General features: G+C 47.1%; 1 protein-coding gene across 1 annotated transcript in view; it reads left to right on the top strand.

Moving 5' to 3' along the window:
- The window catches only part of LOC124594349 (cilia- and flagella-associated protein 100-like), a 173,211-nt gene that overhangs the window by 84,706 nt on the left and 62,500 nt on the right, over positions 1 to 26,005 (top strand). The window contains exon 4 of the mRNA XM_047132717.1: positions 9,879 to 10,022. Coding sequence (XP_046988673.1) covers positions 9,879 to 10,022 — 144 coding nt within the window. The remainder of the gene's footprint in view (positions 1 to 9,878; positions 10,023 to 26,005) is intronic.

Below are 26,005 nucleotides of genomic sequence, written 5' to 3'. Positions count from 1 at the left end.
AACACTGTAGTGTGTCATTCTCGACATATACAGGGTGTCCCATTTATCTTGATCACCCTAACTAACCGTTTGTCCAGATGCAAATTACAAAATAAGCAAATGTTCTTTAGCTGTCGGGGGGACGTCAATCAGTATGATTGCCTTCGTTGTAGCTTTGTTTTTTACAAAGATATGAACAGTGGTATGGCTTTTTTAAATGGCATCCTGTATATTTTATTCGGTAATTCATTTACTCCTAAAGACCTATTAAAAATGTATCACGGTGTACCATTCACAGAAACACAACGTTATTAATTACATAACTCAACACTGACTTTGAGACCGGGATGACAAACTTGTACACTTGCTGAAGTTGTCAGAAAACAAATGAAAACCAAGTAAAAACATAACACAAAATTTACTTTGACCCTCCTGTAACATTGCCCAGGAGTAGAACATTCAAAGGTGCTCAAGTGGTGACCCTGGACACCGATACACCGGTGCACTCGTTGAATGAAAGAATCATTTATTGCTTCCAGTGTTGCCTGCTGAAGAGAATTACTAGCAAGCACGATACGTTCCTGCATGTCCTCTGGAGTTGTTGGAATATCGCGATAGACAACGATTTTTATGCTTCCCCAAAGAAAAAGAGTCCAGAGGATTTAAATCAGTAGACCTAGCAGGCCAAGTAACTGTTCCTCCTCGACCAATCCATCTGGCAGGATACCTACGGTTCAGAACACGACGTGCACGCAAAGCATTGTGTGCTAGACATCCATCGTGTTGACACCACATAAGCATTCTGGCTCTTAGCGGCACTTCATCCAGAAGAGGAGGAAGAATTCGTCTGAGAAAGTTGGAATACGCTGTGCCGTTTAGACTACCATTGATGAAATAAGGGCCAATAATTGTAGTACCAAGCATCCCACACCAGCCGTTGACTCTCCATTGACCCTGATGTTCCACCTGTCTAAGCCATCGTGGGTTGTCCCTGGACCAATAATGCACGTTCCTTGTATTTACCTGTCATTTGTCTGAGAAGGAACATTCATCGGCAAATAGAACATTGGAGGAGAATTTCTGGTTGGCGAGGATTTGCTGCCGTGCCCACTGACAGAACTGTACACGATTCTGGAAATCATTCCCATGCTATTCTTGATGTAGGTGTACATGGTAAGGATGGAACCGGTGATGTGTAAGAATACGATGTACACTGGTTTTAGGAATGCCAATCTCGTGTTCAAGCTGTCGTGTGCACACATGTGGATTCGTAGCATCGGAAGTGAGAACACTAACTTCGGCAGCTTCATCTGTGCGAGTGCTACGACGATTGTGTTGTCGTGGGTTGAAACTTCCCGTTTCCTGAAGCGTCGCAACAAGACGAGAAGACATCCGTCGGGAAGGATGGTGCTTGACGGGATATCGCTCTCTGTACAGTTCCGCTGCCTGCTTAGCAATTCGCCTACCTGCAACAACAACAATAAAAAAAACGTTATGTCGATGCAGTTTGTAGGAAGGACAGACATTACTGTATGCCTACTCTACACAACAGTATTTAAAAGGACTAAACTACTGTACTAAATGTACCCGTACATAATAAAACAGTATTGCAATTGCTGTTTTGCTTCTACCTTCTCTTCGTTGGTGTACATGCTATTCATACAACTCTTCAACTGACGATGGTTGACGGAATGACGGGTGTGTATTGTACTTATGTTTACATTTGTCTTCTCTCAACGTCAGCACGTGGATGTGTTCCATTGCCCCGAGTACCTGGGCTAAGCGCTGGGAGCGTCAACGTCAGTCTTGTGTTATGTAGTTAATAACGTTGTGTTTCAGTGAACGATACACTGTGATACATTTTTGAATAGATCTTTAGGAAAGGAAATGAATTACAGAATAAAAAATACAGGGTGCCATTTAAAAAAGTCATACTGCTGTCCATATCTTTGTAAAAGACAAAGCTACAACGAAGGTAATCATACGGATTGACGTCCCCACGACGGCTAAAGAACATTTGCTTATTTTGTAATTTGCATCTGGACAAACAGTTATTTAGGGTGGTCAAGATAAATGGGCCATCCTATATAAGAGAGATTGAAAGGGGGGGAGAGTCCAGAAAAATGTAGACGCTCTTTGATAGTCTAAGTGGACGTATGGAGCCGGCCGGAGTGGCCGAACGGTTCTAGGCGCTGCAGTCTGGAACCCCGCGACCGCTACAGTCGCAGGTTCGAATCCTGCCTCGGGCACGGATGTGTGTGATGTCCTTAGGTTAGTTAGGTTTAAGTAGTTCTAAGTTCTAGGGGACTGATGACCTCAGAAGTTAAGTCCCATAGTGCTCAGAGCCATTTGAACCATTTGGACGTATGGAAGTGCACGGAGTTAGCTTGCTTACCAGACCAGTTGCTTCCCAAGCGACGGTGACAGTAAAGCTTTCCTTGAGGTTCAAAAATATGCTTCACATGGATCTAACACTGTTGTGCAGAAGTTAGAATTTGTGGGGCATGTACAGGAAAGACTTGGCCCTGGACTTAGAAAGGTGAGACAAGATTGGACAGGAAAACAATTACCTGTGGGGAGGGGAATAGAAGGGAGAGAGCGACTGACTGATGCAGAGATTGACAAGCTACGGACATATTATGGATTGGAAATAAGTAGAAATACAAGGAACTTGGGAAACATGAAGCAATCAGTTCTGGCCTTACACTTCCACAAAGTGCAATAACCCTATCCACAACTTGTGCCCAAAGGGAAGTGAGTCATGGTTCTGCTACTAAAGGTTAATATCATCACAGGAATATTCAAGAAATGTCTTCATGGTGATACCCAAAACACGAAAGAGAGTTTTAACCGATGTATATGGGAAAGATTGCGAAAACAACTTTTGTAGGAGGAAGTGCACTTGATATTGGTGTTCATGAAGCAGTTTCATGTTTTACTGGTGGTGTGAAAAGCAGGAAATATGTTTTAGAGAAAACAGGAACTCAGCCTGTAGTGAACTGTATGAAAGCTTTGTATGCGATAGACAGAGAGCGTGTAGTGAAAGCAGATAAATCATTTTGGAGGTGACAAAATCAAGAAGAATGGATCACTGGAATATGAAAAAAGAAAACTGATATAGAACATGAAAAAGAACCTGCTTAAGATGCTGGACAGTTCTAAAAGAATGCTAAATACAAGCAGAAACTTTAACGAGCATTTTCTTCGAAGCAAAAATGTGTGTACGTACGTAAGTATAGATAGCACCCGAAGTGAAAGTCCTATTATTTCCAAACTTGGTACGCTTGTAAAACACGACATTCTTAATGCAAAGTTCTAAAATTTTCCAAATCTGTTAAAAATGGGTAGAAATTGAAATAATTAACTGCTAATTTTGAGTTTTTTTCTAAACAAGTCGTTCTCATTCACTTTTTCGTCAATTAAATAAATTGCAGAATTTCAAACACTTACAGGTATGCTTTGTATGCTGCTCAAAACTCTTCGAAGAATCTCTTTTACCTATGAAGAAAAGTGTATCTACATCCACAGCCGCATACAAAAGTTGGAGAAAAAAATCAAGAGAGATTTTGCCTGCAAAAAAAAAATAAATAAATAAATAAAAATAAAATCTGTTTGGCTTTTGGAACTTCTACAACTATGAGTGTGAATCATGAATCCTTCCTAGACATGCTGAAAAAGTTTTATGAATTTATTAGGAAAAGTATTGACAGTGGAGATTAAAGCGTCCTGTAATGCCTGTCCTATTACCTGTCGACCGGTTTGACGTCCTACCTCCGTAAGTCTCGAAAGTTTGTGGGTTGTGGCATGTTGTTTACTGAAGGTAATCTGCTGCCCAGAATGCAGTCACCATACTTCCATGTAGTGGGGGAGGCACTGGCAGTGCAGGACCGCAAGGACCATCGACAGTGTGGGTAATAGGCAGCTAGGTTGGTAAGTCTTTGGCACGTGAAGAACTTGATCTGCCTTAGTTATGGCCACAATCTTGCAGAGCCTCCATGCCATTGGGAAGCTTCTGTTACGGATAATGCAGTTCATATTGCCTACCAGATCTCAAGTATTGGAACTGAGACTTGTCGTAGCATCAGGTTTGTTAGTAGGTTAAATATCTGATTTTCTGAATTTGCTCCTAGACATTTTCGGTTGTGGTGAAATCTATGGCTTCCTCACCCTCGCACTGTATCTCTAATAGAAGGGTGGCAATGGGCATCAGATTTTCAGGGAACGCATCAGCTATTACATTCATCTAGATGGTCGACACAATTCTCACCATGAGTGGAAGAATCCACTGCAGGCGATGCAGGAGAACCATGATGGATTCTCCACTCCAGGTCATCGACCTTTGTGCTTCTCTATTGAGGCTTTAATTTCATGGCATGGCAGGTATAATGGGCTCATGATGTCTGCATTGTTCGCCAGTTGCCATTTGCAATGTACTTTACTGTTCTCTGAAATTGCACCAAAGACATATGGTGAAACAGACGTTATCACTCTTACGAGAGTAGCACTCTCTGACCCATTTAGTGCGAGTGATGTGGGTCCCAGCCGGCCGAAGTGGCCGTGCGGTTAAAGGCGCTGCAGTCTGGAACCGCAAGACCGCTACGGTCGCAGGTTCGAATCCTGCCTCGGGCATGGATGTTTGTGATGTCCTTAGGTTAGTTAGGTTTAACTAGCTCTAAGTTCTAGGGGACTAATGACCTCAGCAGTTGAGTCCCATAGTGCTCATAGCCATTTGAACCATTTATTTTTGATGTGGGTCCCAGATTACCCCTTTAAGCCAATAAACCAACACCATTAAGTTCAAGAGAAGACAAAGGAGAGTTCTTGTGATATAGTCAGGGGTTTTCACCAACATGTCAGTGGAATCACTTATGTGGCGATAGGATTCTAACCTAAAGATGTCACCATGAAATGCAGAGTTGCAACCTCCAGACTAAAGAGGTAATTTATAAAGGAAGTATTAGCATACAGAAAGAATATAGAGAGTGGCGCACATAAAACCGGCCCAAACCGGACTGCGAACGCGCGTGAGTAGCATTACTAGCTTGTCAGTTTCTTTACCACCTGCAACAGCAGTAGCGTGTGAGTAGTTCATACGGAAAGTAGTCTTTATAAACCGTGTACTTCATTGTCATGCCTTACTCCATTGAAGAACGTGTTTCATTGTTGAAGAATATGTGCGGTCTAAATCAATTAAATTTGTTCATGACACTTTTCATGAAAAGTTTCCTGAAAGTAATATTCCTGCAAAATCAACGATTCACGATCTAGTGAAAAAGTGGCGTTCGACAGGCAGTGTTGTTGATTCAAAGAGAAATAAAGCACCGACTGTACGTGCGTCTGAAGTTGTGGCAGACGTGACGGCACACATTGAAAGAAGTCCCTACAGGTCCATAGCAATGTGGAGTATCTCGTAGGTCATGTCAACATAACCCTTCATGGCTTAAAAATGAAACCTTACCGTGTGAGTGTTGTTCAACAAATAAAAGAAGCGGACAAGGGTAAGGGTACATATTACTGTAATCGTTTGCTGGAAAATGTCCCTGGGGGACATCTTGATCCGTTCCTCCTTTTTTCGACGAATGAAACTTGGTTTCATCTGTTGGGTTCCGTTAATTCACAAAACACAGGACACTGGGCTACAGAGAATCCCCATGGCATACTGAAAAAGCGGTTACACGATTTAAAAATTGGTGTGTGGTGTGCTGTATCTGGTAACAGAATTATCGGGCCATTGTTCTTCAACGAAACTGTCAACACACATGTTTACTTGCAACTCTACAATGAATTTTCGGCTCTGTTAACTCCAAATAAAAAATATTGTGCATATTTCCAGCAAGATGGGGGATTTGTCCTTAGCTCGTTACATACTGATTTTACAAAAGAGAGGACCATTCGAAAGGGCTTGTGGCCACCCCACTATCCCGACTTGTCACCATGTGACTTTTACCTCTGGGGATTTCTAAAGGCTAGAGTCTACCGCAGCAATCCCAGAACACTTGACACATTAAAAAACGAAATATGTGAAGAATTTTCGAACATTCCTCAAAGAGTACTGGAAAGTGTTTTCCTTAACATGCTTCGACGTGCACAATTTTGCTTGGATGTTGGCGGAGAACATTTGAACACAGGCTTAAATTCCTTTCTAAAATATACTTATTAAACTAATAAAAGTAAATCTATTACTTAAAATGTTAATTACATAGTTAATAATGAAACTGTACAATAAAAATGTAAGAAAGCGATTATGTACGTTGATTTTCTTCATTCATATTCCTTTCAGCGCAGGGGCCGGTTTTATGTGCGCCGCTCTGTATAACTCAGACGCCAACTGAGAAGTTGGTGGGTGGATGCCTGAAAGAGGAAGTGGGACAACAGTGACGAAGGCCATAAACGTAGAGTATATACACTGAAGCACCAAAGAAACTGGTATGGGCACGCGTATTCAAACACAGAGATATTTTAACATGCAGAATACGGTACTGTGGTCGGCAATGCCTATATTAGTCAAGTGTCTGGCGCAGTTGTTAGATCGGTTACAACTGCTAAAATGGCGGGTTATCACGATTTAAGTGAGTTTGAACGTGGTGTTACAGTCGGCGCACGAGCGATGGAACACATTATCTACGAGGTAGCAATGAAGTGGGGATTTTCCCGTACGACCATTTCACGAGTGAACTGTGAATATCAGGAATCCGATAAAACATCAAATCTCCGACATCACTGCGGCCGGAAAAAGATCCTGCAAGAATGGGACCAACGCCGACTGAATGGAATCGTCTAATGTGAGAGAAGTGCAAACCTTCCGCAAATTGCTGCAGATTTCAACGCTGGATCATCAACAAGTATCAGCGTACGGACCATTCAACGAAACATCATCGACAAGGGCTTTCTGAGTCGAAGGCGTATTCGTGTACCCTTAATGACTGCCCGACCGAAAGCTTTACACATCGCCTCTGCCCGTCAACACCGATATTGGACTGTCGATGACTGGAAACATGTTGCCTGGTCGGACGAGTCTTGTTTCAAATTGTATCGAGTGGATGGACTTGAACGGGTATGGAGACAACCTCATGAATCCATGGACCCTGAATGTCAGCAGGGGGATGTTCAAGCTGGTGGAGGCTCTGTAATGGTGTGGGACGTGTGTAGTTGGAGCGATATGGGACCTCTGATACGTCTAGAAATGACTCCGACAGGTGACACGTGCGTAAGCATCCTGTCTGACCACCTATATCCATTCATGTCCATTGTGTATTCCGACGAACTTGGGCAATTCTAGCAGGACAATGGGACGCCCCACACGTCCAGAATTGCTACAGAGTGGCTCCAGGAATACTCTTCTGAGTTTAAACACTACCGCTGGCCACCAAACTCCCCAGACGTGAACATTATTGAGCGTATCTGGGATGCCTTGCAACTTGCCGTTCAGATGAGATCCCCACCCTCCAGCACTACTTCGGACATTAGTCGAGTCCATGTCATGTCGTGTTGCGGCACTTCTGCGTACTCGCGGGGGCCCTACACTATATTAGGCAGGTGTACCAGTTTCTTTGGCTCTTCGGTGTATATTCTTCCCCAGCATCAAGGAAAAGATAGAAGTGGGACATGCAGGCCCCAGACGCGTCATCGTCCATTCCTTTACTGAACATGTTCATTATCAAGCAAATTTAAAGCCTGTAAATCTCAGCCAGAAGCATCAATGCAGTTGCGTGGAGATTGGATTTCGGGAACACACAGTACTAAATAATTTGGCAAACGCTGTCTCAAAAATGCTGCATAAATTGAATAGGGAGGTTCAACCCTATAAGCAATGAAACGGAGGGGTGCGAATGAACACACGCCGAACTGTGGTGTATTTCTCTCTGGGAGGGGGCGGGACGTTTTTCACTGTATGTTTCGATCTAATATACACTCCTGGAAATGGAAAAAAGAACACATTGACACCGGTGTGTCAGACCCACCATACTTGCTCCGGACACTGCGAGAGGGCTGTACAAGCAATGATCACACGCACGGCACAGCGGACACACCAGGAACCGCTGTGTTGGCCGTCGAATGGCGCTAGCTGCGCAGCATTTGTGCACCGCCGCCGTCAGTGTCAGCCAGTTTGCCGTGGCATACGGAGCTCCATCGCAGTCTTTAACACTGGTAGCATGCCGCGACAGCGTGGACGTGAACCGTATGTGCAGTTGACGGACTTTGAGCGAGGGCGTATAGTGGGCATGCGGGAGGCCGGGTGGACGTACCGCCGAATTGCTCAACACGTGGGGCGTGAGGTCTACACAGTACATCGATGTTGTCGCCAGTGGTCGGCGGAAGGTGCACGTGCCCGTCGACCTGGGACCGGACCGCAGCGACGCACGGATGCACGCCAAGACCGTAGGATCCTACGCAGTGCCGTAGGGGACCGCACCGCCACTTCCCAGCAAATTAGGGACACTGTTGCTCCTGGGGTATCGGCGAGGACCATTTGCAACCGTCTCCATGAAGCTGGGCTACGGTCCCGCACACCGTTAGGCCGTCTTCCGCTCACGCCCCAACATCGTGCAGCCCGCCTCCAGTGGTGTCGCGACAAGCGTGAATGGAGGGACGAATGGAGACGTGTCGTCTTCAGCGATGAGAGTCGCTTCTGCCTTGGTGCCAATGATGGTCGTATGCGTGTTTGGCGCCGTGCAGGTGAGCGCCACAATCAGGACTGCATACGACCGAGGCACACAGGGCCAACACCCGGCATCATGGTGTGGGGAGCGATCTCCTACACTGGCCGTACACCACTGGTGATCGTCGAGGGGACACTGAATAGTGCACGGTACATCCAAACCGTCATCGAACCCATCGTTCTACCATTCCTAGACCGGCAAGGGAACTTGCTGTTCCAACAGGACAATGCACGTCCGCATGTATCCCGTGCCACCCAACGTGCTCTAGAAGGTGTAAGTCAAATACCCTGGCCAGCAAGATCTCCGGATCTGTCCCCCATTGAGCGTGTTTGGGACTGGATGAAGCGTCGTCTCACGCGGTCTGCACGCCCAGCACGAACGCTGGTCCAACTGAGGCGCCAGGTGGAAATGGCATGGCAAGCCGTTCCACAGGACTACATCCAGCATCTCTACGATCGTCTCCATGGGAGAATAGCAGCCTGCATTGCTGCGAAAGGTGGATATACACTGTACTAGTGCCGACATTGTGCATGCTCTGTTGCCTGTGTCTATGTGCCTGTGGTTCTGTCAGTGTGATCATGTGATGTATCTGACCCCAGGAATGTGTCAATAAAGTTTCCCCTTCCTGGGACAATGAATTCACGGTGTTCTTATTTCAATTTCCAGGAGTGTAGCTTGCCTCCACCACCACTTTTAATGTGGCTCTAATGCCTACATATGTAATAAAAATAACCATTAAGTGCATAATATGTTTAATACAATAATGATAAATTGTTTAAATACAGTAAACAATATAAAGCGTTCCAATATAATAATAGCAATAATTTATTTACGTCAGTACTTAATACACTGCCTTAACAAAATGTCGAAAAAATGCCGTTAAGACAACTAGCATCTGAAAAGCATTCATCTGATAATTTGAGAAATACATGTTTCTTGCAATAGGTTGAAAAACTATAATAACAACGAAAGCTCACAATTTCCACAAAAACAAATGTAATTTATTGCCTTCAGTTAGACCTCATCATGTCTGTTACTTTTATTAAACACCTCACCCAGCTAGGGAATAGATCCATGTTCTGATAACGCGTTGCTGAACTGTATGCTACAATATGTGCCATTATAAAGCGTGACATGAGATCATAATTTATGTCTGTGTGCTGCGCCCGGAGGTACAATAGTGCTGAAGCGTGTGCCGAAGCATGGGTTGTAATAATGGGACGCTTTGTACTGTGGCAGGCAGAGGAACAGTCTCAGCTGGAGAGCAGTCTGGAGCAGGAGTACGTGGACCTGCGTGCACAGCTGGCTGCATCCGAGCGCCGTGTCTACTTGCTGGCAGAGAAGTGGCTGAAGGCCAAGGTCTACCAGAACTTCCTCATACAGGTTAGTATGTCTTAATAAACCTAACAGATCTGCATTAAGTAACTTGTCTGTGAAAAACTAATGTTCATTTCAAAACTCAAATTCTTTTTTGTTCATCGATATTGGACCACCAACGTTTGCATAGTTATTATTCCCTGAGAAATAAAATTTATGTCAAGATCTGCTTAAAACTGTGTGCCGGACCGAGACTCGAACTCGAGACCTTTGCCTTTCGCGGGCTTTCTTTCAGGGGTGATAGTTCTGCAAGGTTCGCAGGAGAGCTTCTGTAAAGTTCGGAAGGTAGGAGACACGGTACTGGCAGAAGTGAAGCTGTGAGGACAGGGCGTGAGTCGTGCCTGGGTAGCTCAGATGGCAGAGCACTTGCCCGCGGGAGGCAAAGGTCACGAGTTCGAGTCTCCATCCGGCACACAGTTTTAATCTGCCAGGAAGTTTCATATCAGCGCACACTCCGCTGCAGAGTGGAAATCTCATTCTGGAAACATCCCCTAGGCTGTGGCTAAGCCATGTCTCCGCAATATCCTTTCTTTCAGGAGTGCTAGTTCTGCAAGGTTCGCAGGAGAACTTCTGTAAAGTTTGGAAGGTAGGAGACGAGGTACTGGCAGAAGTGAAGCTGTGAGGACGGGGCGTGAGTCGTGCTTGGGTAGCTCAGATGGTACGGCAGTCTGCCTTCGGCAGGGCAACAGAGCGGCCGCGTCCGTGATGATCGCGTGCGGAGCGCGAGCTCGCCTTGTTTACATTCTGACGGCCGTTGCTTAAGTGCCGGCTTACCGTGTACGATCCATGGCGACCCGTCACCGTAAATCTACACTCCGATTTACTTTCTGCAACGATTATGCCCGACCCAAAGTACTCGAGGTGGAGCGTTTTCTGCGAGAGTAAGTGAAGATCCCGGCGACCGATATTATCGGCATACATTTGTCAGTCGTGAGCAGCACGGTCTATGTTAAAATCATTAACGACGCGGCTTGCGCACGCACCCTACGTGAGACCAAACAGGGGCTCCGCTTCTGTCATGGTGATGACAATGTGGGGGAGGTAACCGTCGACCACGCAGGCTTAGGTATGCGAACGATACGCATTTTCGAATTGCCATTCGAACTTCCTGCTGAGGAAGTCGTCGCGGCACTCCGCCCATACGGCACAGTCCGTGGTCACACTGCGGAGAAGTGGACGCAGTTTCGGACGTATCCTGTCCTAAACGGGGCCCGACAGGTCACCATTGATCTCCGAAGCCACGTCCCGTCCTACTTACAGATCGACGGATGCCATGCAATAATTATATACGACGGCCAGCCTCGGACCTGTTCCGGGTGCGGCAAAGAAGGCCACCTTAGATGCGAATGCCTACAACGGCGTATGACGCAACTTCCAGCTGCCGAAGAACCACCCACGTCGCGACCTACAGTGCTACCGGTGACCTACGCCGCTGCTCTAGCTTCTCCTACCGCTTTGCAACGTCGCCCGGGCGCCACCAACGACGCCACCAACCAGCCGGACCAGCCACCGACTGAGAGCGCCTCAGACGGCCCGCCGCCTCGGACGGCCATCGACGCCACTCCGATGATGCGGACGCAATCGGACGCTGACCCTGACCTCGGCAACACGATGGAGATCGACTCGCTCGTCGTTCCTACAGCGGCCTTCGTGCCAGAGCGACACGACTCCCTTCCGCGTCGGACACAGAGGGTCACACAAGGAAACAACGTTCCTCGAAACGTCGCAAGCGAAGACGTCGCACAGTTTCCGGCCAAGAGGAGACATTGCAAGTCGAGGAGGACGCAACCGTCGACCAGCACGAGTCCCCAGAACCCGCTACTGCTGACGAGGACGTTATGAGCGCGGAGACATCCACCGGTGTGCCTGCGCCCCGTGCTGATGCTGAACTAATTCATGAACATATCACAGGCAACACTACACCACGCACCATTACAACATTTTCTGCAGACAAAATGGACGATACACCGGTGCCCGCTTCCACGGCGTGGCACGAGGAGGAGGTCAAGGAGGAGGCCGAAGCACTAATGCCGGCCGAGCGGTTCTAGGCGCTCAGTCCGGAAACGCGCGACTGCTAGGGTCGCAGGTTCGAATCCTGCCTCGGGCATGGATGTTGTATTGTCCTTAGGTTAGTTAGGTTTAAGTAGTTCTAAGTTCTAGGGGACTGATGACCACAGATGTTAAGTCCCATAGTGCTCAGAGCCATTTGAACCATTTGAACCACTGATCATACTCTCCCCAGAATCCCTTGCGGGCCAGCGGGGTAACGTTCCACTGCGACGCCCACGCCCTTGCGCGGACGGCGGAGTGGACCAGCCTCCAGCAGTCCGCCACCAGGCCTACCGGATAGCAACTATCAACACCAACAACATCCGTTCCAGGTGAAAATCCGCCTTATGCAGGAGATGTTCTGGGCTTCGGATACTGATTTCGCCCTTCTACAGGAAGTTCACTTGGCTTGTCTCCCAGATATCAATGGCTATACCGCCCACACCTCCGCGAGTGATCCTATGGGCAGCGGAGTGGCCATCTACGTCCGCCACGGGATTTCTGTGACCGACGTCGCCTTCCTTCCATCAGCTCGGGGCATGGCACTCACTACCATGGGGACACGCATCATTAATGTCTAAGCTCCTTCAGGCACCGACCGACGGCATGAAAGAGCCCAGTTTTATTCCGAGGAAATCGCTCCCCTATTTTTAGGGCGCTATGACCACTGCATACTAGGAGGTGATTTCAACTGCGTTCTGCGTCCCAAAGATCAGATTCCCCACTATACTACATTCCAGGAACTACGTATAGTGGTGCAAGACCTCCTGCTTCACGATACCTGGGAAGTTCAACACGGCGACCGTTCTGGCCATACCTTTCTTACCAGTCATTCCGCAAGCCGACTAGACAGGATATATGCCTCACAAACTCTTAGATCTGCGATACGGGGCGCCGAACGCTAGCCGCTGGCCTTTTCTGACCATTGCGCTTACATCTGTACGATCCTCCTTCCGCCGCAATCAGTATGGCGCAGCCGTGCGCCATGGAAACTCAATACTTCTCACCTGCATGACTTGGCATGTCGCCAACAAGTCACTGAAACGTGGACAGCCTGCGAACGACGCCTTCCCCGCTACCACTCGACATTGACATGGTAGTTGGACTGCGCCAAGCCGGCGATCCGGAGGACACTGATGAGATACGGGAAGGACATGGCCGACTGCCATCGCAGCGCTGTTGACTTCTATTATGTGATTCTCCGAGATCTGGACGCTCAACCGCCAACCCCAGACAACCAGTTGGAACGGCAAAAAACTAAGGCGAAGATAATTGTGCTGGCACGCCGGAAATTGCAAGGGGTGGTGATACGGACGCGACGCCACGATCACGCTGGTTTAGAAATTCCATCCATGCATCATATAGTGTCCGACGAACGACTGCGTCGTCGGCAGATCATCAGCACTCTGACCACGCAGGTGACCACTCAGAATGACAGCGTCCACGCACTCGTCGAGCACTACCGTGTGAACTGAAACTGTAGCAGACGACTCCATTTTGCATTACGTCACGCGCATCCTCCCCCACACGGAGGCGGATGCTTTGACAGTGGCGGTCACGCGAGACGAAGTCAACAACGCAATCGCCAAGGGTACCGTCAACAGATCGCCCGACATTGACAGTTTTACCGTACCTTCCAGGACCTCGTGGTACCGCGGTGGACGACTATGTATCAAGAACTGATGACATCTGACCAAGCAATCCCACCCGCCTTTGCTGAGGGCATCATCACATCAGTCCACAAACAAGCCTGTGGTTCGATGGTCACGAGTTATAGACCGCTCACCCTACTCAATGCCGATTACAATGCGCACTTACTGGCAATGTGGCTCCGAACAATACTCCCTCATATCCTCTCGCCAGTGCAAACGACGCCTGGAGGACAGGTTAACATACAGACTGCCACAGGGGAATTCCGCGACTTAATTGCGATGGCGGCGGCCTGCAGACTCCGTGCAGCAGTCGTCCCTATAGACTTCGACAGTGCCTTCGATAAAGTGTGCCATCGTTACCTGTTTTTGGTGGCAGCCCGAATGGGCATCCCCCCTCCGTTTCTCGACGTTTACAACAGTGCCAGTTCACGAGTCCAAGTCAATGGACGTTTAGCAGGGCCGGCACCCATCTGCCGTTCGATACGGCAGGGGTGCCCCCTCTCTACCCTCCTGTATGCCATTGCCCTTGAGCCCCTCATTGGGGCCTTGACGACCAAGCTCACTGGCCTCACCCTACACCAACACACTTTTTGCTGTCGGGCATTTGCTGATGACCTCCTCCTCCTCATTCGCTCCGGCTCCGAGATTCGAGTAGTCCTCGAATTGATTACCCGTTATGGGGCTGCCGCAGGCAGTGCCATGAATGTCGCCAAATCTTCTGCAGTGCACATTGGACGAGGCCTCCGGGAGGGTGAAGTGGCACCCCTGCCGCTTGTACGGACTTTCTGGTACCTGGGCTACCTTTACCCCCATGGTCACACGCACAGCGACAACGAATTTCCGTCGCCTGTTACAAGTCATCCGCAACGACATCCGCCAGAACCTCGAATGTTCCTATACCCGGAGGACAAACATTTTCGCGCCGCCAAATGTCATGCTGTTTCGTGGGTCGAAGGGTGGGCGGTCGCTTATCTCTTTTATGAGGGACCTAAATCCCGCCTCGACTTCTGGACCTATTTACGAACAGCCCATGCAGTCCTCGAAACCACGCCACGTTACTGAACATTATTTGCTATCTTCGAGGGGTCTTTGTTAGACCTCCACTAAGTTGGGGGGGGGGGGGGGGTGCCTGGCTCAGAGGGCACCTACCCCTCCTCCCCCAGCGGTGTCTGAGTTTATGCCGCCTACGATCGATTCTACTTCTGACCTCCGCGCATGGGACAGCGCGTCGCAGATTGTGCGGGTTTTATTTCTTTTTGCTTTTCCTTTTTCTTTTCTATTTCTTTACCCAGAATTTATATTTTTGCTCTTTCGCCGATGTGTTCACATAATTTCATGATAATAGTGAATATTACAAAAACAATGTAAATAAATAAAAACAACAACGCCTTCCACTTCTGTTGATACCTGTGTCTCCCACTTCCCTAAGCACCACAGGCTCGGTGGTGGTGAGGGGGACACTGTGGCCAGGCCTCAGGTTTCGACCCCTGCCCACTTTGGCCCCTGAGCCCCCACCGGTCCACTGCTCCCCCCCCCCCCCCCAAAAAAAAAGATGGTAGAGCACTTGCCCGCGAAAGACAAAGGTCCCGAGTTCGAGTCTCAGTACCAGTGCACACTCCGCTGCAGAGTGAAAATCTCATTCAAGATCTGCTTAATACTTGTATACAACAGAGAGTGTCTTCATTCTACGAAAATTTGGTTACTGTAAACCTCTTTTGACGGAAAACATAACAAACGTCACATGAGGCGAAAGCCTCGTAATATGGAAACTGGTGAAAAGTCTAAGCAGCTGTAGCACAGTTTTTGTTATCATTGGCCGATATACAATTAGCCAATTTGTTTTGAAAGAGCTCTTTTTTTACACACAAATCTTAGTTGATTGTACCTTGGCTCATTACGAAAGTGTTTCAGTCCCATTATTTAATAACAAGTAGTAGAGCTGTACCGTTCCTGGCGCAATATATGGTATAATTATGCAAATGAGCTGTCACTTCCAAGGTCACTTCTTTCCCCACCCCTCCACCTCGCCCACCCCCTCGCCCCTGTTTTGGCAATTGGGTGGCTGGGAAAAGCTGGCACTAAGGTGGCTGCTTATGATGTCACAGTCAAAAATGGCGGCAGATATAAATGGTGACAAAAATGGTGGACTATGATGTCACTACAGCAGATAGTTGGTGGCCCTACCCACCACTCCCTGTAGCCTTACTAGTTTTGAGACTGTCTCCTCACTCACGCTCCATACACCATAGGTAGCAGAGGTCAGGTAATTTATTAATGAGTTATGTGGCTGTTTTCCATAGCATTATAGTAATGGAGCAGGGTGCTCAATTCTTTCATCAGAAATGAAGCAGAGACTTTATACATTCAACTGCAGCCACTATTTGCACATACACTCCTGGAAATTGAAATAAGAACACCGTGAATTCATTGTCCCAGGAAGGAGAAACTTTATTGACACATTCCTGGGGTCAGATACATCACATGATCACACTGACAGAACCACAGGCACATAGACACAGGCAACAGAGCATGCACAATGTCGGCACTAGTACAGTGTATATCCACCTTTCGCAGCAATGCAGGCTGCTATTCTCCCATGGAGACGATCGTAGAGATGCTGGATGTAGTCCTGTGGAACGGCTTGCCATGCCATTTCCACCTGGCGCCTCAGTTGGACCAGCGTTCGTGCTGGACGTGCAGACCGCGTGAGACGACGCTTCATCCAGTCCCAAACATGCTCAATGGGGGACAGATCCGGAGATCTTGCTGGCCAGGGTAGTTGACTTACACCTTCTAGAGCACGTTGGGTGGCACGGGATACATGCGGACGTGCATTGTCCTGTTGGAACAGCAAGTTCCCTTGCCGGTCTAGGAATGGTAGAACGATGGGTTCGATGACGGTTTGGATGTACCGTGCACTATTCAGTGTCCCCTCGACGATCACCAGTGGTGTACGGCCAGTGTAGGAGATCGCTCCCCACACCATGATGCCGGGTGTTGGCCCTGTGTGCCTCGGTCGTATGCAGTCCTGATTGTGGCGCTCACCTGCACGGCGCCAAACACGCATACGACCATCATTGGCACCAAGGCAGAAGCGACTCTCATCGCTGAAGACGACACGTCTCCATTCGTCCCTCCATTCACGCCTGTCGCGACACCACTGGAGGCGGGCTGCACGATGTTGGGGCGTGAGCGGAAGACGGCCTAACGGTGTGCGGGACCGTAGCCCAGCTTCATGGAGACGGTTGCGAATGGTCCTCGCCGATACCCCAGGAGCAACAGTGTCCCTAATTTGCTGGGAAGTGGCGGTGCGGTCCCCTACGGCACTGCGTAGGATCCTACGGTCTTGGCGTGCATCCGTGCGTCGCTGCGGTCCGGTCCCAGGTCGACGGGCACGTGCACCTTCCGCCGACCACTGGCGACAACATCGATGTACTGTGGAGACCTCACGCCCCACGTGTTGAGCAATTCGGCGGTACGTCCACCCGGCCTCCCGCATGCCCACTATACGCCCTCGCTCAAAGTCCGTCAACTGCACGTACGGTTCACGTCCACGCTGTCGCGGCATGCTACCAGTGTTAAAGACTGCGATGGAGCTCCGTATGCCACGGCAAACTGGCTGACACTGACGGCGGCGGTGCACAAATGCTGCGCAGCTAGCGCCATTCGACGGCCAACACCGCGGTTCCTGGTGTGTCCGCTGTGCCGTGCGTGTGATCATTGCTTGTACAGCCCTCTCGCAGTGTCCGGAGCAAGTATGGTGGGTCTGACACACCGGTGTCAATGTGTTCTTTTTTCCATTTCCAGGAGTGTATATCGCCCAGCTGACACGTTTTGTACATTTATATGCAGTAGAACTGTCTTTTACAACTTCTTCCTAATTTAAAATAAACTATGATTTATGACTGCTTTATTCTATGCACATAACAATTACAATATGGAGGAGCATGTACTGTTAGTACCAATAGTAGACCTGTTGTTTCAAATTTTGTGCTTTGAATTCGTCAATGTGACTGGGTTTTAGGACTGATATCTTCTACCTTCACTCATTTCCTATGTACACCCACCTGGGAATACTACCCCAAACACAAGGAACTTGTGGTGGGCATCTATTTACAAATAACATGATACAGGATTTGCTAAATAATTTATAGCTCAAAATTGGTATAGGAGAATGTCCCTCCATGATAGCTGAGTCCAATTGAACTACCAATTCTGATAATAACACTGTCACTGGCGGAAAAAGCCAGCTACCTGCACACATTGAATAGCATATCAAGTACATTTTTCTCCAGTTAAGCTCGCTTGGTTCAAGTTTAAAATGTAAGAGAGCCTACTGGTTTTAAAAATAAATGTCTTTACACGCAAAAATGGTTCAAATGGCTCTGAGCACTATGGGACTTAACATCTGTGGTCATCAGTCCCCTAGAACTTAGAACTACTTAAACCTAACTAACCTAAGGACATCACACACATCCATGCCCGAGGCAGGATTCGAACCTGCGACCGTAGCAGTCGCGCGGTTCTGGACTGAGCACCTAGAACCGCTAGACCACTGCGGCCGGCCCTTTACACGCTGCACACACGCACTCACTCACTCACTCACACACACACACACACACACACACACACACACACACACACACACACGCACACTCCTACACACACACACACACACACACACACACACACACACACTACAGAACACACAGAACACATACACTACAGATTACATATGACACATTGGTAGGCAGTAAAGAGAGGATCAAGGACTATGCCTTTACAGTTACTAACAAATGCGGCGACCAGCAAACCCAAATGCCGCATTTCTGTGGGATTTGGCCATTCGAGGTAATAGCCTCTTCCTGCTATATCCAGAGTGTGTCACCGGCAAGTGTCTGGAGCACACTCTGCGCATGCTGGCAGCCTGACATTGAGAGTGGTCAGGCCAAGCAATGAGTTCTTTTCCCTGTGGTGCACAACTGCATGGGCCTTAATTCAATTAACTTCAACTGCCTACATCCCAGGGGAAGCAGGCGACGGAACTATGGGCAACGGCATATGATGACCTTGATCCAGTCAACGCAGAGACACATGACACTGACATCAGCCTTTGCAGGCTTCCAGCGCAGGAGAAGATGGTCCAGCCCGTACCTTGATTCAAGTAACACATTGCGAAACAGAGAAAACGTCTTCAATGACAACATTCATTGTTGACACAATACAAAAAATCTGTACCAAACATCCTGCGCCATGTACAGTGATCTGTGGTACAGGGACCGAAACACATGCTTGCACTTAAATCCAGATGCTATCCAAACCTACATGAAATTATCGTATTGTTGGCAGCTACTCCTCTAAATATTTAGTACTTTCATACATCCTCATATCTCACTCCACATAACATAGTCGTTGTCTGGTATGATGTATCTATAGGCTGCATAAAACACGTGATGCCATATAGCTGGAGGATCCATTGTAGCACTGGCTTGCTACCACACTCAATCTGCTGGCTATCTTTAATCACCAGATAGAGTGTAATGTAAGCTGTAACAGCAGACCTCACTATGATGGTCGTCCACAACCTTGGTCAGCAAAAAGATATGCGTCTTGTTGAATTAATCGCATCAGAAATGACACAGAAATCTTGTGCAAACATGAAATGTTTATACAGCGCTTACAGAGGCATATCCTGTAGACTGTAACAGCTATGACCAGCGTTCATCAGAAATGTGTCGAACTTATGTTTGCTTGGTGTAGTTTTAGTAACATCCAGCTTAGTTTGTTAACTTACGATTTAAATCTGAATAAATTTGAATAATGTAATTTTTTATACAAGCAGAGCGGGTATATTCTTCAATTCTACCAGCTCATCATTTAAGTTAGTAATAAACTCTGCCCTACTTAATGTTTTTTATGTTTTAAATAACATGAACCAGGGCATGTTACTGCGCTTATGAATCTTCTCTATACACTAATCGAGTGAAAAAGTGCGTTTGCTAGGAGAACACGTAGACGCTGCACCAAAGCTTCTGAAAGAGGCAGCGTACACCACGTTTATTCATCATCCTCTGCGGCGTGGGGGGTGAGTCATCTTAAAACTAAGGGCAGTTCATTTTGCGTTATAGCGAAATAGTGGAGGGATTGTGCACTATATGATGTGCGACTTGAGGATGGCAATCTTAGCTGTATAATCCCTTGTTGTAGATAAAACCCAGCAGCTGCTGGGTTTTTGAAATATTAACATGTATTTTAACATCACCTCACATTCTGGAAAATTATCCAGCCCAGACTCTCTGAACCAGTGTTCCAATAACAGTAGACGTGTGTGTGTGTGTGTGTGTGTGTGTGTGTGTGTGTGTGTGTGTGTGTGTGTGTGCGCGCGACACGTGACTTTGGAGGCAGATATCAACAGAGATGAGTCAAAACATAATAACCACCTACTTAATAGCGTGCTGGTCAACCTTTGCTTCCAATACAGCTGCGATTCTGCGTGGCGTGGATTGGAAAGCCCTTGGCAGTTTTGCAGAGATGTGCTTTGCCAAAAATTCCCGTCACATTCTGATTCGACAGTTGTCATTTTCCATCATTCCGAAAGAATGCACGGTAATCCCGAGGAGTTGAAGAAAGAACATCAGTGAAACGTTTTTCTTGAAGGGCAGCACAGATCGCAAAACAAGAGCAAATTAATACCTGTTGTTCTGACAGGCGACACTAATAACTACTAAGTCGAGTGTCACAGAGCTTTCGCACCGAATGTAGAAAACGCGTAGGTGACGTGGACGCAAAATCCGTGGTAACCGTGCACACACACACACACACACACGCACACACACACACACACACACACACACACACACACACCAGGCAGTAACACACATGCGGGAACGCGGGATTCCATAAGCTACCTATAGCTTCCGACTATAACATTAACAAAAGGTACAGAGTTTGTGTTTGACTGAAAGCTACACGCACGTGTACATTGTGTTCATGAAGCTGTGACAGTAATTTGCACAGTGTCAGGTTGAGACATAGGAATTGAGTGACATGCCTCCTATGTGTGCAGTCTGTTGTAGCTATTAAAAAATTGTTGCTTGCTAATTATACACTCCTGGAAATGGAAAAAAGAACACATTGACACCGGTGTGTCAGACCCACCATACTTGCTCCGGACACTGCGAGAGGGCTGTACAAGCAATGATCACACGCACGGCACAGCGGACACACCAGGAACCGCGGTGTTGGCCGTCGAATGGCGCTAGCTGCGCAGCATTTGTGCACCGCCGCCGTCAGTGTCAGCCAGTTTGCCGTGGCATACGGAGCTCCATCGCAGTCTTTAACACTGGTAGCATGCCGCGACAGCGTGGACGTGAACCGTACGTGCAGTTGACGGACTTTGAGCGAGGGCGTATAGTGGGCATGCGGGAGGCCGGGTGGACGTACCGCCGAATTGCTCAACACGTGGGGCGTGAGGTCTCCACAGTACATCGATGTTGTCGCCAGTGGTCGGCGGAAGGTGCACGTGCCCGTCGACCTGGGACCGGACCGCAGCGACGCACGGATGCACGCCAAGACCGTAGGATCCTACGCAGTGCCGTAGGGGACCGCACCGCCACTTCCCAGCAAATTAGGGACACTGTTGCTCCTGGGGTATCGGCGAGGACCATTTGCAACCGTCTCCATGAAGCTGGGCTACGGTCCCGCACACCGTTAGGCCGTCTTCCGCTCACGCCCCAACATCGTGCAGCCCGCCTCCAGTGGTGTCGCGACAGGCGTGAATGGAGGGACGAATGGAGACGTGTCGTCTTCAGCGATGAGAGTCGCTTCTGCCTTGGTGCCAATGATGGTCGTATGCGTGTTTGGCGCCGTGCAGGTGAGCGCCACAATCAGGACTGCATACGACCGAGGCACACAGGGCCAACACCCGGCATCATGGTGTGGGGAGCGATCTCCTACACTGGCCGTACACCACTGGTGATCGTCGAGGGGACACTGAATAGTGCACGGTACATCCAAACCGTCATCGAACCCATCGTTCTACCATTCCTAGACCGGCAAGGGAACTTGCTGTTCCAACAGGACAATGCACGTCCGCATGTATCCCGTGCCACCCAACGTGCTCTAGAAGGTGTAAGTCAACTACCCTGGCCAGCAAGATCTCCGGATCTGTCCCCCATTGAGCATGTTTGGGACTGGATGAAGCGTCGTCTCACGCGGTCTGCACGTCCAGCACGAACGCTGGTCCAACTGAGGCGCCAGGTGGAAATGGCATGGCAAGCCGTTCCACAGGACTACATCCAGCATCTCTACGATCGTCTCCATGGGAGAATGGCAGCCTGCATTGCTGAGAAAGGTGGATATACACTGTACTAGTGCCGACATTGTGCATGCTCTGTTGCCTGTGTCTATGTGCCTGTGGTTCTGTCAGTGTGATCATGTGATGTATCTGACCCCAGGAATGTGTCAATAAAGTTTCCCCTTCCTGGGACAATGAATTCACGGTGTTCTTATTTCAATTTCCAGGAGTGTATATGATGCAGTGGTTGTGTAGGATTTGTTTCTGCTGCTAGGGTGCGTGTGATGTGTCGGTGCGCTAAAATAAAGAATTGTTGCTTTGCGAAGTAAGCCTAGGCTATAAGGAATCATACTGTCAGCAATAAATACTCTCACATAGTCTCCTACAGACTCAAACAGGCTGGAAGGCATTATCACACTGCTACTTCCTTGACAGTCCCATTGTTCATACACACTAGACTACGATTGATTTTAGAAGATAATTACACGCCTCCATTGTGGCCATCACTTCTCCTGTTTCCCATGTCAGTTCACTTGACTGTCATAATAGTACAGTAATTTGGTACTCAAAATAGGAGGATACCTGAATAGTTATCCGGGAGTATTGTTATAGATTTCGACGTGCTCTTTACGAATTTTCACTTTGCCACCTCTTGTGTTTGCCGATCGTGTTACGACATGGGAAAAATGGCGCCCAAAAACGGTTTCTCCTTTCCGACTCAGTTTACGATGAAAATATTTACGTAATAAATTGAAATATAGAAAATTTCCTATAATTTGTGTGGTAAACTAGTGCCGTGGGTATAAATAGACGCACCGTTGATATAAAATGACGGTTACTAAACGGATTCGCATTTTGCGAATGCGGATTGATGCCAGCTGTTTGTCGCATATAAACATCTGTGTTGGTCCTGGACTCGAAATCAGATTTCCTACATATCACGAGCGGTCGTCTTAACCACTTCAGCTATCCGGGCTGTCGAGGATCGACTCAAAATTCCAAACGTCACACTGCCACATCCTCGTACCACGCATACCGTACAGCGCCGTTCACAGTTTTAGAGCCATAGCTTCTACGGAAGTGAACCGTATTATTTGAGAAAATGCATTGCAAGCAAGAACGGTGACTGAAAAAGGATTGGAGACATTTCGTAAGTCAAGTGTTCGAAGAAAGGAAAGAAAGTACAACGAGGGCAAACTCTTGGAGGGACAGAGATCGATAGAGGTTCACAATGTGAGTCGAAAACGCTACAATAATCAGAAATTAATGTCTGCATCTGCACATAGAGAAAGCGATGTCGCACCTTCCCATCCACAACTGCCATTCACTAATCCGATATTGTCATTCAGAGATCATTGTTTCTTTTTCGCTGCCAAGATAACAGCAGAGTTTGTGGCGAAACAAAAAGATGCGCGCTTTTGCGGTTGTAATATTTTGTGCAGAGTGCGTAAATTATCGATGGGAAACAGCATTTCAGAATTTACTAGAGCTTGCAATGATGGGGTCGAGCGATTGTTGAGAGTCTCGAGCACGTCAGATTGTCAGTGGTTTGGTCGCAGTCCATGATCAGTATCACAACTCGTGCGTGAAAAAATTGTACCAAGCACCACCGACTGGAGAAGTTAAAAAGGAGGTCCGTCTGCAAACCAGATCCATTCTGTATGCAGTATATTGACTTTCATCTCAAGCGGAATTCTGAAGACTGTCAGTTTTCTCTGGATGAACTGATGGCTAAATTGAAGGTGATTACCCGCCCACACATAAAAACTGTGAAAGCACAACTCATCAAGAGATATTTTGAATGTCTTCACTGCCAATAAGGCTACTGTAGTTTGCTTCCGACGGGTATAAGTTATTGGCAGAAGCCTGGTACAACCAAAAACGCGATAGCCAGACAGAAGAGCGTCGGCGTATTGTAAAGACAGCTGCAGCAATCGTTGTAGATGATATTCGCTCCAAAGTCTACGACACAAAACATTATCCTCCATCAGATAATTTCTCTCAAGAAATTGAGTCAGATATACCTGAAAAATTTACGCTTTTTTCTGGATGATGTCTTACTGAAGAATAAACGTGTATCTCTTGAGAAATGTAAGAAAAAGACTATTGCTCTCGCATATTGCGTAATTCCCTCAGCTAACCGAAATTTTTCATATCATCAGTGCAGATCGGAGTAGCAGCATTTTTGTTTCAGAAGTCTGGATTCTTGCGACTAACAGATACACTATCAGCTCTCAGATTTCTCTTCTCGTACGCTGAAACAATGCTTTTTGAAGTTTCGGCATTGGCGCTCACCGTCGGATATCGATGGTAACGAATTTTCGCAATTTGTTTTCGACAGCACTGATTTCTGTACGAAAACATAATATGGACAAAATGCTTTCCATGCCGTGGGCGGTTTATTTGAGTCATCGGTCTTCTGACTCGTTTGATGCAGCTCGCCACGAATTCCTAACCTTTTCATCACAGAATAGCACTTGCAACCTACTTCCTCAATTATTTGCTGTATGTATTCCAATTTCTGTTTTCCTCTACAGTTTTTACCCTCTATAGCTCCCTCTAGTACTATGTAAGTCATTCTGATGTCTTAACAGACGCCATCCTCACCCTTCTTAATGACAGTGTGTTCCATGTATTTCTTTACTCGTCAATTCTCCGGAGAACCTCCTCATTCTTTACCTTATCAGTCCACCCAATTTTCAACATTCGTCTGTAGCACCATATCTCAGATGCTTCGATGCTCTTCTTTTCCCACAGTCCATGTTTCACTACCATTCAGTGCTGTGCTCCAAACGTATAGTCTCAGAAATTTCTTCCTCAAATTAAGGCCTATGTTTGATACTAATAGACTTCTCTTGGCCAGGAATGTCCTTTTTGCCAATTCTAGTCTGCTTTTGATGTCCTCCTTACTCTGTCCGTCATGGATTGTTTTACTGCCTAGGTAGAAGAATTCCTTAACTTCATCTACTTCGTGATCACCAATCATGATGTTAAGTTTCTCGCTATTTTCATTTCTGCTATTTCTTATTAGTTTCGTCTTTCTTCGATTTACTCTCAAAACATAGTCTGTACTCATTGAATTGTTCATTCCGTTCATCAAATCCTGTAATTCATTTTCACTTACACTGAGAATAGCAATTCATCAGCGAATCTTATCACTGATATTCTTTCAACCTGAATTTTAATTCAAATCCTCAATCTTTCTTTTATTTCTATGATTGAACACCGACTAATAGATCGAACAGAAGGGGCGAAAAACTACATCCCTATCTTACATCATTTTTAATCCGAGTTTCTTTTAATATGTGTAAGAGCGCTGCTAGCCTCGACAATGGGCGCATACCCTACCCCTGTTTTTCTCTGAATTTCGAACTTTTGCACCGTTTTACATTGTCGAACGCTATTTCCAGATCGACAAATCCTATGAACGTATCTCCATTTTTCTTTATTCTTGCTTCCGATATCAACTGCAACGTCAGAACTCCCTCTCCAGTGCCTTTATATTTCCTAAAGCCAAACTAATCGTCATCTAATACACCCTTAGTTTTCTATTCTTCTGTATATTATTCTTGTTTGAAACTTGGATACTTGAGCTGTTAAGCTTATTGTGCGATAATTCTCGCACTTGTCGGCACTTGCAATCTTCTGAACTGTATGGATGATACTTTTCCAAAACTCAGATAGTATATCGCCAGACTCATACATTCTACACACCAACCTGAATAGACGTTATGTTGCCACTAACCCAATGATTTAAGAAATTTGGATGGAATGGAATCTATCCCTTAAGTCTCCCAAAGCTCTTTTAAATTCTGAATCTAATACTGAATCCCCTATCTCTTCTATATCGATTTCTGTTTCTTCTTCTACCACGTCATCAGACAAGCCTTTCTCCCTCATAGAGACTTTCAAAGTACTTTGTCCACCTACCCGCTCTATCTTATGCTGTGCAATTCCCACCGCACTCTTAATGTTACCTCTCTTACTTTTAA

Source organism: Schistocerca americana, chromosome 2 (genome assembly GCF_021461395.2).
Source record: "Schistocerca americana isolate TAMUIC-IGC-003095 chromosome 2, iqSchAmer2.1, whole genome shotgun sequence".
NCBI lineage: Eukaryota > Metazoa > Arthropoda > Insecta > Orthoptera > Acrididae > Schistocerca > Schistocerca americana.
Note: the sequence above shows the minus strand (reverse complement) of the source record. Positions and strands in the feature narration are given on the sequence as shown.